General features: G+C 31.0%; 5 protein-coding genes and 1 non-coding gene across 6 annotated transcripts; 3 read left to right on the top strand and 3 right to left on the bottom strand. All coding sequences in view use genetic code 12, as the record gives it.

Moving 5' to 3' along the window:
• Window positions 1–1,190: 1,190 nt before the first annotated feature.
• On the bottom strand, window positions 1,191–3,413 carry KRE6 (beta-glucan synthesis-associated protein; the record flags this gene model as incomplete). The annotated part of the gene is made up of 1 exon (XM_711511.1): window positions 1,191–3,413. One exon carries the CDS (start codon window positions 3,411–3,413, stop codon window positions 1,191–1,193), a length of 2,223 nt encoding a protein of 740 aa, XP_716604.1.
• A 268-nt stretch (window positions 3,414–3,681) lies between these two features.
• CAALFM_C305820WA lies at window positions 3,682–3,787 on the bottom strand. Its single transcript, XR_002086395.1, has one exon. It is a non-coding gene; the product is annotated as an uncharacterized ncRNA (small nucleolar RNA).
• Window positions 3,788–7,027: 3,240 nt separating this feature from the next.
• On the top strand, window positions 7,028–9,241 carry SKN1 (Skn1p; the record flags this gene model as incomplete). The annotated part of the gene is made up of 1 exon (XM_711510.2): window positions 7,028–9,241. One exon carries the CDS (start codon window positions 7,028–7,030, stop codon window positions 9,239–9,241), a length of 2,214 nt encoding a protein of 737 aa, XP_716603.2.
• A 61-nt stretch (window positions 9,242–9,302) lies between these two features.
• Window positions 9,303–10,721, bottom strand: CAALFM_C305800WA (tRNA splicing endonuclease subunit; the record flags this gene model as incomplete). Its single annotated transcript, XM_711509.1, has 1 exon — window positions 9,303–10,721. The coding sequence occupies one exon, from the start codon at window positions 10,719–10,721 to the stop codon at window positions 9,303–9,305; it is 1,419 nt and encodes a 472-aa protein (XP_716602.1).
• A 244-nt stretch (window positions 10,722–10,965) lies between these two features.
• Window positions 10,966–11,442, top strand: CAALFM_C305790CA (SAGA histone acetyltransferase complex subunit; the record flags this gene model as incomplete). Its single annotated transcript, XM_019475330.1, has 2 exons — window positions 10,966–10,998; window positions 11,113–11,442. The coding sequence occupies 2 exons, from the start codon at window positions 10,966–10,968 to the stop codon at window positions 11,440–11,442; spliced, it is 363 nt and encodes a 120-aa protein (XP_019330875.1).
• Window positions 11,443–14,600: 3,158 nt separating this feature from the next.
• On the top strand, window positions 14,601–16,796 carry CRZ1 (DNA-binding transcription factor; the record flags this gene model as incomplete). Its single annotated transcript, XM_711507.1, has 1 exon — window positions 14,601–16,796. The coding sequence occupies one exon, from the start codon at window positions 14,601–14,603 to the stop codon at window positions 16,794–16,796; it is 2,196 nt and encodes a 731-aa protein (XP_716600.1).
• Window positions 16,797–16,821: the final 25 nt, after the last annotated feature.

Here is a 16,821-nt window from a genome sequence, read left to right as displayed (position 1 = left end):
ATTATGCATTATGTAAATCCCCATATTATTGGTCAATTAGACTATAACTAGACTTGTTGTTGTTGTTGTGAACTAAGAATAAATGAAAATTACTTCATAGTATTGGAATACGCCACAGTTTGCAATGAGAGAGAGAACAAAAAAAAAAATTGCAGCTAAATTGCGTGCGTGTAAGTTAACGCATAGTTTAGTTATATCGTTTACTTTCAAAATTGATTGATTGTTTTTTATATATCAAATTATGTCATTGGCTTAAACTAACTAATCATTCATTCAAACAATTGCCAAAAATTGAACAATAGAATTTTGTTTGGGTCTCTCTAACTGTGGCTAAAAAAAAAACCCTCAAAAACCAATAATACTCTATATATTTGGTAAATTTTCGGGTCAGAAATCATTATCATTATCATCCATCATCCCCAAATCTATTATTATTATTATTATTATTATTATTATTTTGAACCACACTAAAATAAAAAAAAAACAAATATGTCATAATTATGATTTTAGTCAAACTCTCTTAACCTTCTTGGTTTTGATTGTATGGTTGTAAAGAAAGTGTCTAACTATTGATAAACAATAGTGATCCACATTATTCCTTCACAACCCAGAGTTAATGTATTGTGATAACCAAGAAGGATAGTTTGTTTGATAGACGGGATGGGGGACGGGAGAGGTCGGTATGCGTAGTCAAATCTGGGGTCACTTTCTTAAAATCCTCAACTATCATAGTATACCGTTTTATCGCATATTCAATTTACTCTTCAATAACTAGCCAATACATACACAAATAATGTTAAGAGCTCTATTGATAAAATAAAAGCTTTATTTAAAAAAAATTCTATAACAAATAATATAATATTTAAAATATAATAAAAAAGACTTGAGCAATATATATCATTTTATTCAAATACATTTTCTACTTTATACTTATTACTTAATAATACTTAATACTTAACATACACATATAATATGGTATTGAAAGCATTATTAATAGTAGTAGTACTTGTAGTAGTATAAATGATCAAAATGAAAAAAAAAATACAAAATCAAATAACAAACAAATGAAAAACATAAAGATGCAAAATCAAATCAAATCAAATCAAACCTATCAACCCCAAAAACATTAATAAAAAGAAAAAATCATGAAAACAAGTAGTAGTAGTAATAGTAGTACCATCTTTTATTTTTTAACATCCAATTAAACTATTTTTAGGGAATTTATATCCACCATCTTCAAATGAAGTTATATTGGCATTTTCATAAAGATTCAAATGTTGTTGAATATAATCATAAGTTGGGAAATCGGTTGGATCACAACCAACATTAATTTGATCTGGTGGTTGATAAACTCTTACATAATCGATTCTAAATGTGACGGGGAAAGATATACTTGGCCAATCAATATAAGCCCAATTATTTGAAATCCCCAAATTTAAAATTAATGACATTGGTTCTTTACTTAAAGGTCTCCAACCAATATTTCCGTCTGGATGTAAAGCTTGTGAATAAACCGTTAATGTTGGATCATCACCAACAAACCATCGTAAATAACCCGTTTCAGGGTCATTTAAATACTCATAACCATAAGTTTGGAAATTATGGGCATTATCACCAAATTCATACCATGTAACATTCAACATGGTTGTTGCTGATAATGCTTGTTGGAATGGTCCACCAGTATAAGTATTCATTGTTGAAACTGAAAAATTGTAAATTTCCACCCAATTATAATCAGGAATATACCAAATATCCATAGGGGCTAATTGTAAGGATTGAGAGGCAACACCACAATTTTCTTTTTTACCACTACTATCAGTCATCACTTCACCTTCAATAACATCAATTTCAGGGGCACCTCTACCAACACCTCGATTAGGATGTAATTCACCTGGACAAGTACATTTATTTAATCTTTGACCTGGCAAATAAGAAATCCCATCAGGAGAAGATTGATTAGGTGTAATACCGGCATCACATGAATCGTAAGAATATGGCCATACCCCATCAGTAGATCCCAAATACCCTGGTCTACCTAAATTCCCCATAGACCATAACCCAGGCCATAACCCTGTTACATTACCATAATTTGGTAAACGAGCCAGAATTTCTAAATGACCTTGAGTATAACACAATTGATTCCAACTTTGTACCATTCCTGAACGATAGAATAAATTATGATTTTTATAAGCATCCATACGTAAATTTAATGTTCCATTGGCTGTGGTTACAGCATCTGGATCATACCATTCTAAATCTTTAGTGGCATCGTAATGAATGTCAGGAGCAGTGAAAAATTGATCATCGCCTTCATAAAAAGTTCTACCTTCAGCATCAAATTCATCACTGAAAACTAATACCCATTCACTACCATCTTTAGCCTTCTTTTTATAAGCTGATTCAGGAGTATCTGGATCCACTAAATTCATTCTTATAGCACTCAACATTGGGTACAGATATTTAGTTAAAACTTCGTAACTTTCTGGATGATAAGGGTTAGTAGCTCCAGAATAAGTCAATGCAGGTAAAATGATAAACACTGCTAATGCAGCTATAAATAATATAATAAATCCAATCAACCCACCCAATGATCGTTTATCCATGTTCTTTAAATCGTGCATAAATCGGTTCTTTTCGTATTCAGCATCCTGTACTGGATCTGGATTATGCAAATAATCATCTGGTTCTTTTTCATCAATACTCAATGGGAATGAACTAGCAGGGTATCCACCAAATGGACTGAAATCATTAGGAAAGGGGCTAGTTGATTTATCTGATATAGAATCATTATTCATGCTACTAGAAGTTGGAGATGAAGATGAACCGAGATGAGGTTGATGTTGATGGTGGTTACGCATCATATTGGAAGGATTATTAAACGACACTAATGAAGTAGATGATACTACTCTTGAACCTGCCATTGATGGATATCTATCAAATTCTGCTGGACTGGTTGGATTCAATCTATTGTCACCACTACCACCACCACCACCAACACTAGATACATCTCGATTATTATTATTATTATTATTATTATTACCCGATGATAATAGTCTACTTTCATCAGAAATCACACCTTCTTGATTTAAATACAGTGAACTACCACCATTTGAATAGTAGCCACTATAAGCTTGGAATGGTTTGCCATATTCAGCTTCATTTCGAATACTGTTGGTACTATGAAGATTATTAGTGCTCAGGGTTTGATTTGATGTAGCAAAAGGGTGATGGGGTTGATTATTTTGTGATGAGGATGAAAATGATGCTGAATCTAATTCTTCTTCTTCTTCTGGTTCATCACCAAATGGATTTCTTGGATTATGATCAGAATTGAAATCATCATTGGTATTGTTACGAGAACTCGATATATGGAAATGAGGATTATTTGAAGTTAAATCTCTTTGAGACGCCATTTTGAGGTCTTATCAAGTAATTATATATATATATATGAATGGTGGTTGTTGCAAATGTTGCCAAGTATAATAAAGGGTTGCTAAGAATTAACTTCCAAATTTTTCTTGGTCTTTCTCTAAATTGAAAAAATGTTTATAATGATGATGAACAACAAAGAAAGTAACTGATTTTCTTGTATAAAGATTTCCTTAATAGAATAGAATAGAATAGAATAGTCGAAAGAAATTACAAGAAAAACAAGAAAAAAAAAATTTATACTAATTGTATTTGATCTTGATTCTTGTTTAAATTCTCTTCTTTTTTTTTCTTGTTTTGATTGTTTGATTGATTCTTGTGTTGTTAAAAAATGATTGTTGAAACGAATGTAATGGGATGTAGAATATATGTTAGGTGGAATGTGGTTAGTTAGTTAGTTGATTAACCAAATGGGTAGAATAGAAACCTAATGAAGAAAAGGAAGAAAACAAGAAAATATTAAAAAAAAAAAAAAAAATTCAAAACATAAAAGTAGTTAGTAGTAGTTAGGAGTTAGTAGTAGTTGTAGTAGCCAGTTGTTGTAGTTGTTGTTGAAGGGGAAAGGGAAAAACTTTTTGATCATTTTCATTCAATACACTGACACTCACACACACAAAAACAATGAATAACTAAACGGGAAGGGTAAAGAAAAAAAAGAAATTTTTTTTCTATCTAAGTCGTGTACAACAACTACATAACATGTACACGACCCTTCTTTCACTTTCGGCGTCTCACACTCACTCACTATTTTTACTACCATAGTTTCCTCTCTCCCTCTCTCTCTCTCTCTCGCCCCCTTTTTCTTCTTCTTCTTCTTCTTTAACTCCCAAGGCTTGTGTGTTTATATTTGCTGAAATTTTTTTTTGTATTATTACTAAAAATAGTACAATCACACATTAACAACCAGATAAACAATTATCAATATATCTATATAACGTGGCTCATCTCTCTCTTGATTACTAACTACAATATTATCTTATCTAAAGTAGATAAAAGCATTAACTCTATTGATCCGCGGTTTGATTGGAATAAGATTATAATATCTATTAGAAAACGCGTCTCTAAATGAAGACTTTTTGCAAGGCTGTTTGTAAATTTTTTTTTTTGGGAGGTGGAAACAGGCCTTGTCACATGACATTCTCAAGAACACATCATGCAAGGTCTCATAATTCTACTACTGCATTGGGGCAACTTTTATACACTCAAAATTTACCATACATTTAACTGGGATTAATTCAATGTTTCATTCTCCATTTACATCACTTTCATATAACTTGATAAATGTTGTAGGAGGAGATGACTAGGCAGCAGTGTTTTTTTGACTTATTAACACCAAATAACAACCATCTCATCAATCTTTCACCAATTTATTTTTGTGCCTTGTTTTTTGTGGCCCAAACCAAACCAAACCAAACATGCCGTGTTTGAATGAAATTGTGTTATTCATTTTTCATTTTTTTTTTAGTCTGTAGATTTTAAATTGTTGATTTTGTCCTTTGTTGTTGTTGTTGGCGTTGGCGTTGGCGTTTCAGTTCTCCAAATTCATTCGGACGACAATTAATAACAATGTATATTAGTTCTTCTTCTTCTTAGCCCTTACGTATTATGTACATTTCACAATATAAATTAATTAATTAATTAATTAAATGTCAACTTCAAAGTTGAAAACAAAGATTAGCGTGTTTCAATTTTTTTTTTTTTTAGAAATTCATTTTAACCAATTAAAGAAATATCAATTATCAGTTGTCAATATTAATATTAATATTAATACGGGAATGAAATTAATGCAAAATGGTAAAATTGAATATCATAATCAATCTGTAAAAGCCTACAAATTAGAATGCTTGCAACACAAAAGACACGACGGATAAAAAAAAATTGAAAAATTCTTGGTTAAACAGGTAGCAAGAGCAAGAAAGAAATCATAATAATAGTAGTAGCAATAAGGGTTTTACCACAATTAAGCAATTACCTCACTAAAATAGAGCAATTATAACCAAGTTCAGATACAAACCAGTTTTGTTGCCCTTCCTTTTTATTCCAAATATAAATTCTCGTACAAGATTTATTATCAACACATTTTGTCGTGAACTATATTTAACGACACATCCTGTAACACCCTCATAATTGTAACTATATAAGTAATGCAAACTTCTTAAATCAATTGTTGAAGGTTTCTTTTTTGTTGCACCGCCTACAATTGCCTAATTAAGCTTAGCAATATAAGCTTCTTCTTCTTTCATTAACAAGAACAATAGATATAAAATCTTGGTTTTAAATTTCTTTTGTCACGTGACATGTAAATGAGGCGGTGCCAAAACTCTCTTTCTTTGTTAGTACTGCTTTTGTTGAAAATAAAGGAATTATTCTTTTTTATATTGGATTAAGTTTTGGCTTTTATTAATTGTAGAACACATAAGCTTAATCTTAATTAGTAATCGATTTCGATATTTTAGGAAATTTTGTAGGTTGTAATGGATCTTGCATTTCGAATTAAGCCCACATCAATTATCTGGCTGGAAATTTTAAGTTGCTATTTAACAACTACTATTTTTGAGACAAGCAGCATAGAGGTTGGTTATTGAATATTGGCTTTACTTATCTTGTGACATCTATAAAAGTTAGTCACTTTATTTAGCGAATAATCATTTCTTTGCAAAAAAATAATTGGTTGCAATTTCGCAAAAATCCAGGATGAAGTAATGTTCTATAACAGTTACGTTTCTTTTTTTTTTGCATCAATTCTTCTTCTTCAAATAATAATATTAATATTATTATACTACTTATACGAAACGAAATCACCAATTGATATGTGTTGTTGTATGACCTTCTTTGACACCTTACTTTTGGTTACATGCATTTACATAAACTAATTAACAGTTAACTTTTAGTGATGTCATTGTCAAATCGATGCTGGAAATCTGTATAAGTTACTCCAGATAGTTAACAAACTTGCTCACTAAAACACTACTCAAAACGATTCAATTGAATTACCAAAAAATTTGCTATTAAAAGTATTCGTGTGAGTATTAATTCTTATTGTTCTTGTTCTTGTTCTTGTTCTTGTTCTTGTTATTGTTATTAGTAAGTGAATAAGTGGTGTGGGAATGTTTATTTTGATTGTTTTCAAAAAAACAAAAAAAAAAAAATTCACACCAAGAAAATTTCGCAACATTTTTCTTTTTCTTATTCTTCTCTCAATTTTTTATTTTTATTTTTTTTTCTTGGTAAAAGGAAAACCTACACCCCCACCACCAATGCCAATGTAACCCAAGAAATTCTTTATAATAATAATATTCTAATTTAATAAAAAGAACAATTACGTGTTTTCGGTATTACTATATATAATATATATATATGACAATGAAGAACTTGATTTTTTTGAATAGTGGTTTTAATAGATAGAGCTTTTTTTTTCAATATTCAATATTCAATATTCAATATTCAATATTCAATATTCAATATTTCACACTTTATTTAGTGGAGTACTACAGTTTATAGAAGTTAATACCAGTACCACTACCACTACTATTATAGAAATTTTTATCATATATATACAATTGGCTACTAAAAACTTAAACTTTTAATACAACTTACAATGGAAAGAGATTTGACTTATAATGCCCCGAAAATAAAGTTTACCGATACTGAAGGACAAGAAGAACATTTTTATTTCAATCGGAGTAACAATTCAACCAATGATTTAACCAGTCATGACTCTTCATCAACTCAACTACAAGATGCCAATTCCAGAAGACAAGCCCCACCACCACCACCACATAATCCATTTTCTGACAATTCCCATGAAAATAGTACTGAATCATTATATCAATCAGAAACAAGATTTCATCAACCACTACTTCATAATGATAGTAATAATAGCAATAGCAGTATAGGCAATAATAGACAACGTATTCCATCACAACAACATGATACACTGTCATTATATTCAGCATCACCAATATCAACATCACCTTTAGTTTCTAATTTTCAATCATATCTGGACAACCAAGACGAAATGACTCGAGGTAAGTATAACCAGAATACAAATCGGTCAAGTTCAAATTATATTCAACACAGTCCAACATCAGCAGGGTACGATAGATATCCGCTTAAAACTCAATCCAGTATTGGTGGATCAATGCTGAGAATTGGTTTATCATCATCATCGCCATCACAACAACAACAACAACACATGTATGATAACAATTCATCTAATCGATCTCTGTATTCACCTGATTCCGCCACTGATTTAATGGTTTATGAAAATGGAGAATTTAGTCCATTTGGAGGATATCCAGCAAGTTTATTCCCCTTAAGTATTGATGAAAAAGAACCCGATGATTATTTACATAATCCTGATCCTGTTCAAGATGCCGAATATGATAAAAATCGGTTTTTATATGACTTAAAAACCATGGATAAGAAATCTATGAATGGATTAATTGCATTTATTGTAATGTTTTTAATTGCTATTGCTATATTTATAATTTTACCAGTTTTCACATATACTGGATATAACCCCAAGGCGAAAAATTTTGAAAATTATGAGGTTTTAACTAGATATCTGTATCCAAGATTAAGTGCTATCCGAACTTCATTAATTGATCCTGATACTCCTGAAGATGCCTTATTTTGGAAATCTAAAAATGGTGAAGAATGGCCATTGGTGTTTAGTGATGAATTTAATGCCGAAGGTAGAACATTTTATGAAGGTGATGATCAATTTTTCACTGCACCAGATTTACATTATGATGCCACTAAAGATTTAGAATGGTATGATCCCGATGCTGTAACTACGGCTAATGGAACATTAACTTTACGTATGGATGCTTTTAAAAATCATGGATTATTTTATCGATCAGGGATGATTCAAAGTTGGAATCAAATGTGTTTTACTCAGGGGAAATTGGAATTTCTGGCAAAATTACCCGGGTATGGTAATATCACTGGATTTTGGCCTGGGTTATGGTCAATGGGAAATTTAGGTCGTCCAGGGTATCTTGCCCTGACTGAAGGTGTTTGGCCATATACTTATGATTCATGTGATGCTGGTATTACACCTAATCAATCTTCTCCAGATGGGATTTCTTATTTACCAGGTCAAAGATTAAATAAATGTACTTGTCCAGGTGAAGCTCATCCTAATCGTGGTGTTGGTAGAGGTGCCCCTGAAATTGATGCATTGGAAGGGGAAATTCATGGTGTTATAGGTAGAGTTTCTCAATCATTACAAGTTGCTCCTTATGATATTTGGTATATGCCCAATTATGATTTTCTTGAAATTCATAATAGTTCAATAACATTAATGAATACTTATGCTGGTGGACCTTTCCAACAAGCTATTTCGGGTGTAACAATGTTAAATGTTACATGGTATGAATATGGTGATCATCAACATAATTTCCAAAAATATGGTTATGAATATTTAAATGATGATGAATCAGGTTATTTACGTTGGTTTGTTGGTGACAATCCAACTTTTACAATCTATTCTCAAGCTTTACATCCAAATGGTAATGTTGGTTGGAGAAAGTTACCTAAAGAACCTTTAAGTTTGATTTTAAATTTTGGTATATCTAATAATTGGGCTTATATCGATTGGCCAAGTTTAGTTTTCCCTTCAACTATGAGAGTCGATTATGTAAGAGTTTATCAACCTAAAGATCAAATTAATGTTGGTTGTGATCCAACCGATTTCCCAACTTATGATTATATTCAACAACATTTAAATGTTTATCAAAATGTTAATTTAACAAAATTTGAAGATGGTGGTTATACTTTCCCCAAACATAAATTAATTGGATGTTAAAACACCAACCCCCCTATATTTACATATTTTTATATACTTTTAAATAGACATTTTCATTCATTCATTCATTGTATATAATTGAATGAATTTTTTTAGGATATATTTCATTTAATCGAGTTTTCACATTTTGTAATGAGTCAAATTGACCTGATGATAATGATATAAAATTCATAATCCCATTATTAACAATAGCTATAATAACTGATTGACCCCCATTTTTAAAACAATCATCACGTAATCGATAATATTCATTTTTCAATTGTAATTGTTTATCTAATTTAGCTTGACGTTCAGCATATCTTCTTGCACGAATATCTCGTTTTGATTCCATTTTGGTACTAGGTTTTGTCTTCTTAAAAAGATTTTGCTTTTGTTGTTGTTGTTGTTGTTGTTGTGATGGTGGTGGTGACAATTGGAAGAATAATCTTTGTATTTGTGGAAGTTTTAAGAAATCGGTATTTTTGGATGAATCAACAACACATAATTGAAAATCTGGTGGTGGTGGAGTCTTTTTAGAAAATGATGGTGATGGTTTCCATACATTGAATGTTATATTTATATTCGATTCATTGGGGTCAGATTCAATTGGTTTAAAATTCAATTTTAAATTCTTAAATACATCAGTATATTTGAAATAATGTTTCGTTTTAAAATGTAATGAATGGAAAAGAGGATATGCCATGATCCCCCATTCACGAGGCCATAATGTGAATTGAACCAACAGTTCTAGTTTCTTTGGGTCCTTTGTCGGTGATGATGATAATAACGTTTTGTCCATCACATCATCTTGCACTTTATATTCCTGTATGATATATCCTAATCTTTTTAAATAAGCATAAACTTGATAATTCGCTAGTGGGATAGTTAACAAACTATACAAATATTCCAAATCCAATGCAATTAGATTTGACTCCACATCGAACAGTACATTTTTGTCCCCATCTTCATTTTCTTCCACCTCAGCACTATTATACAACCAATCGGAATATTCCTGGTTTCCCAAATATACAATCAATGATCCTCTTTCTGCTAAATAAATTGTTTCTAAACTATTCAATTTCATACCTTGAAATTTCCCAATATTGATTGCTTTCCCCAAATCTTTAAAATAATTACCACGAATTTGTGGAATAAAACAATATTGATCATGCTCATCAATCATCCAAATTCCAATTAATTTTTTCGTAGTATGATGTCCTCTAACATTATTAATTGCTTGAAACATGGTTTGTTGTGATTGTTCTAATGCTGAAATTTGATAATTGGTCCCATCAGGTTCAAATTCTTTAGTACCTCTTTTCGGTATAGTTGATTTATTCAAAAATTTCCAATCTTGAATTTCATCTTCAACGTCATAAACTTGTTCTGTTTGAAATTTATCGTCCTCATTATCGTTGTCATTTTCATTGTCATTGTCAATATTACGGTTACGATTTTGTTTTCCCTTTGAAGTCTTTGACTCTAGCTGTTCATCTGTCATTACCCTTGGCTTGGTTTGTCTTACTGTTGAGCGATGAGACAAACTTTTTGATTGATTGCAACTGAACAAAAAAAAATACGACAGACACACACACACACACACACACACAATTTTCAGCTCCTTCCAAGTCGTGTTTTTTTGGAAGAAAAAAAAAACAACTTGGCCCTAAAAACTCTATGCTCTAACCGACAACATTAGATTACTTTGATAACTCACAACCTTTAATTAACACTATCTACAAAATATGACAAGTACACCAATAACGTACAAGACACTAGTATGAAAGGCAAGCACAAACTTGCAAACAAAAAACCCCTAACTTTTATTATAGTTTTGTTTGATGTTATTTTGTTTTATACTAACTAAAATCTGTTTTTTTTTTTTTTCAAAGGCCGATTCTATATTTAATGATCTAATCAACAATATCATTAAACAACATACATTAACCAGTTTAACCAATATTAAAGATCATTCCTCATTATTAAATTCATCTAATAGCAATACTAATAGCAATACCAACGGTACAATTGCCAGTAATGGTGGAAATGGGACTACAAGTGATGAAAATAATGAAATTGAAAATTCAACAATTCAAGATAAATCAAAATTAAAACAATTAGAAACTTCAAGGTATTTCCGATGTCTTAATTGTGGTAGAAATATTGCCGGTGGAAGATTTGCATCTCATATAAGTAAGTGTTTAGAACGGAAACGGAAATGAATGAACATAAAAAAAAGAGGATATGAAAAATGTACTCTGACACTACATTAATTACTGGCATATACTTTCAAAATAGTTGAAATCATTAGCATTTGGATAAGAACAAGATCTTAGCAATAAACACTTTTCTACAAACATGTTAAGAAATAATCTGCCCGATCCATGAATTTTTCAAGCAAAGAAAAGATAAACCTACGGTAGAAATGTAATAAACTGAATATTCGTTCGGTAATTAGTATGATTGGACATAATACCGGCTCTTAAGATACTAGAGATCTTGCCAATCTACATTAATGAATTAAGTCATTCTCATTAAACAATATCATGTCATTTGATATAATTATACATATTCAGTGGTTGCATTTAGTTTTCTCAATATACGTTTATCCATGAAGAGAATTTAACAAATATGAAATGTTTATGATTTGTATTTTAATATGAAGAATTTGATTGAACTCCGAATTACGGACCGTGTTGACTTTCTTAGTGGGACCGATGAAAATTACAAATTATGGGGAAGATGTACCTATCCAAGGGTCAAAAGTAAAAGGAGGCTTGTAAGAATCTAGGGACATGCAATTGGGTTAAAAATCCATATTTAAGAAAAAGATAAAGTACATTACTGCTAGGTGCTATTCATAATTCCAGAAATCAATTGAACAAATAGGAGAACATTGTTGATTTTCGGTTAAACGTTAACCCGATGCAAAATGCATTACCAAGATTATTAATAGGCACAATAGATTACAATTAACAAATATTATTAAGGACTGGCTAATGGTTTTTTAACTCTTTATACGTTTTATTATTGTCAGGAGGAAAACTGAATGATCAATGTAATATAAGTTACCACCAAGAAAAATTATAGTTGAGTATAAAAACAGGGGAATATCATATCATCCTATACTGTTGCAGCAATAGATAAAATCATTGGTTCTGCTTACTATTATTAGTTTCTACTATCCGAATATTAGCGGTTCTAGTGGTGTTAAAATTGGGCCGAAGAGATACAAAAAAGTTATTAGCAATTCCGAATAAAGACTTAAATTTGCCTATTGTTCGATATTTCGAGGCTGAATACCATAAATGATGATCATGTAATAAATTTATTTACTGATGTACAAAATATTGCATGAAGTTTCCATATAGGTTTTTAGTTCATAACGCCTTAGTCGTAACTCAAAGAGAACTAAAACTAAACTAGAAAACCACCAGTTCTTTCTATTCTATTCTCAGCCTCGTCTTCATCTAAAACTTACAAATATTAGAAAGACAGTATCTGTTGATAAATTTTTCATCTTCAAAAAGCAAACTATTTAGGTTTAAAATTCCCACGTAAAATAACTTTTTAGTCAAGGTTTAGAGCTTTCGGAGACAATATGTACAACAATAAATGGTGGTGGTGGTGATGATAATACTGTAACGGTTACAAATATCAAATGTGCTGCGCCTTCTCTAAGAATTTTCTGATTTTCATTTTTTTTTTTTTTCATGCAAACTTTATTAATTTTGCAATCACAATAAAGAAGGTCAGATGAGATTCATCTTCAATCAATACAACATTGATTTTTAATACCAATCTCAAATTGTTAAGAGCGTATCATGGATTGCTTCCCATTAAACATGAAAGACTTCTAAACTTGAAAGGAGTGGAAAAGCAAAAAAAGAAAAGAAGAATTCAATTTACAACCAACACCAACCAACTATTCTATGACTAATTTTCATGGATTTTGAATTTAGACTTTTTTCCGGGGATAATCAAACAAAATGCCTTAAATAATTCTAGCCGAATCAAACAATTAGCAACATATTATACAAATAAACAAAACAATACGGTTTGCATCTGCTCCCTTTTTTGTATCACGGAAAATCAAAATCAAGTGATGCAATATAAACTCAATGGTTGTCTTTCTCTCTAATAATAACATAAGATGAGGACACAAAAATAGGAGGAGAAGACCCCCAATATAGAATGAAAGCAAATGACGTTGAAACTAAACTTGAATAGTTTTGATGAAAAATGGCTATTTACTGCCGTTGGTTATTAAATAAAAGTAATATAAATCAACTAATATCCACCTCCTATTTCTTCATATAATTGCGGTTGTAGTTTTGAGCAAAGTGGTAGTTTCTATATATCTAATAGTTTCAATCGATCTAGACTGGTTCAGATTACAAACCAAAGAAAGTCTAATTAGAGTCTATAAATAAACTACTGATTTATCATATTCAGTGTTAATTAAATTTAAAATCACGCATTTTTGAAATCCAGCAGAAGAGAAAAATAAGAGAATCAAAACCCAAAAAGTATATAATATACCAAATACTAATACCATCTAAACAGATATATATAAGCCATAGGTTAGGCTTTGGAAAGTTATTGCTTATAAGTGTGTGTGTGTGTGTGGGTAGTGTATATTGTTCCAAAAATCAGAATAAATACAAAAAAATTAAATTTTCTTAGTGTGAGACAAAAAAACAAACCAAAGCTAAAGAACCTGTTTGTTTCCTGAGTGTTAATATTACTTACTACTACTACTTACTACCTACTTCCACTGCTAACTACTAGTACTTAATTTTATATATTTTTTACTGTGCCAAGTGTGTGTGTGTGTGTGTGTGTGACAGTCCAGTCCCTCAACTAATTTAAAACAGTTTTTTTACTTTCTGAAGAATAAAAAAAATTAGAATAGAATATTATCACAGACCCCCCCAATATCTATTTATCAACCTATACAAACTAGTTAATCAAATTACATATATACATTTCAACTTCCATCATATTTACCACAATTGGATTAACTTGGTTATTTGTGAATTTTTAGTGCATTAATTTCTTTTGTTTACACATTTTTTACTATATTTATTTTTGTTTTCATATTTAGCTTATAGCAGAAATATTTATTGAAGATACTAGCTTTCAACAAAAAATTCTGCTATACTATCGACTACATTTTCCAAGCTAATCAAGCTTACCAAGCTATTTTTATTGTTGATATTGTTTTGTTTTCCCTTGACAACAACGAAAAATTTCTTATAATTCGACTAAACATAAAAAAATAGAACAATTTAATCTGGTCATTTCATTTCCCCTAACAGCATCTTTCCAAGTTCAAATATTTTCCCCTTTTTATATCTAAATTTCATAAATCCCAATCATGTCTAACAATCCTCATCCCCAGGATGATGGGTCACAGCTATATGATAACTTTGAAATATCACCTCCTTCTATTGTAATCAGGAAAGCCGATACTGATCAATCTTTAAATAAAATTATGCTCAATCAAGAATCACAAGATATCAACAACTACTATACTGAAAATGTTAAGAACGACAACAACCCTAATAATAGCTATCAAGACTACACATTTTCGGGAAATTCATCAAACCAACAACATCAACAACAACAACAACAACATTTGTATGAGGATTTGCCTACTCAATTTCATTATTCCAATAATTCATTTTTTGAACCTCCACCGGCACCTACTGTGGAATTAACTGATGACCCATTACCTAATTTCAATTACCCTCCTTCAAACATATATATTAATGATAACGCCTCCGACATATCATTAAACACAAAGGACTTGCCTCAGTTTACCACTAACGAATTTCTTTCTCCAACATCACAACTTAGTACGCCCTTTTCACCTGGTCATTATTCACAACTGCTGCAAGATTTCTTACAAGTGAATCACACTAATGGTAGTGGTAACAACAACAATAACAACAACAATAACAATTTATTAAATCCTCGTTCACCATCACAATATTCATCCCATTCATTATACTCAGATAATTCATCACAACCTGCATCTCCATTTTTAGATGCAGCTTCCCATGTTAGTAACAATAGTTTTATTCCTCCAGTGATACCTACTGCATTATCAGATGTTGGATCACAGAACCTTGACCCCTCTCATAACTTGGGGCTATCAGCAAACCAACACTTTGATTCTGTTAACGAATTTTTAAGCACAGGAGAGATACAACTTGGACAATCTGTCAGTTCAACAAATTTACCTTCTATGGAGGAAGATAGTATAAAATGGGGTGGTGGTAATGGACAAGAAGCCTATACTAGTCTAGCGATGATGGAACAAAGAGCAAGTGCAGATAATAGTGGTATGAGATTGGCAACCCATCAATTTTCTGAAACTCAAATCAAACAAGAAGATCAACAAACTAATATGAATCACCAATATACTTTTTCGAATCCACAAATGAATTTTGATTTTGATATTACAGTTACTCCTCCACCACAACAACTAGAAGTGAAACCTTTTGGCAACGACAAGGATATGAATAATAGTAGTGGCACCACCAATAATAATAATAATAATAGTCAATTTGATATTGTGAGTACTGCAGCTACGAACAATTCTAATCAATTATTGACAGAAAATAATTTATCCAATTACAATCAATTACAACGGACAGAGCAAGGTAATGATAACGATAGTTTACAAATCCATCGAGATGCCACAGGTATAATCATTTCCATTAATCAAGCTCCTGAAGAAATTGCTGCTAAAACACCATCATTATTTAGTAACTCTTCAGCAAATTCATCAATTCATAATTCACCAAGAAGTGATATTGATAATAAAAGTGGTCAATATTATAATAATGGTGGCGATGGTAATAGTCTCGTACCGAACTCACAATTGCTACCTTCATCACCAAATTCCAACAATGATAATTATGGTGGTGGTGGTAGTAGTAACGATGAGAATAATCTATTAAATCCAGAAGAATTTCAATCGGTGAAACGAGGACGACGGAAAAGTCATGCATCAAGAACTTCGACCAATCCAAATAGTTTATCACCACGATCAAGATCAAGGTCAAGATCAAGTGCCAAATCTTCAAATGATGCTGTTATATCAGATAATGATGAATCAGATGATGTATTACAATCACGAGAGAAAATGTTAGAATTGGCATTACCTTCACTGTCATCGAAACGAACCCAAAAACATCCAAGTTTATATGCTTGCCATTTATGTGATAAACGTTTTACTCGACCTTATAATTTAAAATCACATATTCGAACTCATACTCAAGAAAAACCATTTATATGTAGTAAATGTGGTAAACTGTTTGCTAGATCTCATGACAAAAAACGTCATGAATTATTACATCAAGGTATTAAAAATTTTAAATGTGAAGGTTATTTACAAGATGGTACTAGATGGGGATGTGGTAAACTGTTTGCTCGTGCTGATGCCTTACGACGACATTTTCAAACTGAAGCAGGGAAACAATGTGTTAAACGATTATTATTAGAAGAACAAGCAAATTCAAGTGGTAAACCACTTGCTACTAGTAGTGGTGTTGAAATTACTTAGTTTTTTTTTGAGGTTGTTGTCATTC

The sequence above is a fragment of the Candida albicans genome, chromosome 3, assembly GCF_000182965.3.
Source record: "Candida albicans SC5314 chromosome 3, complete sequence".
NCBI lineage: Eukaryota > Fungi > Ascomycota > Pichiomycetes > Serinales > Debaryomycetaceae > Candida > Candida albicans.
This window is presented reverse-complemented; position numbering and strand designations above follow the sequence as displayed.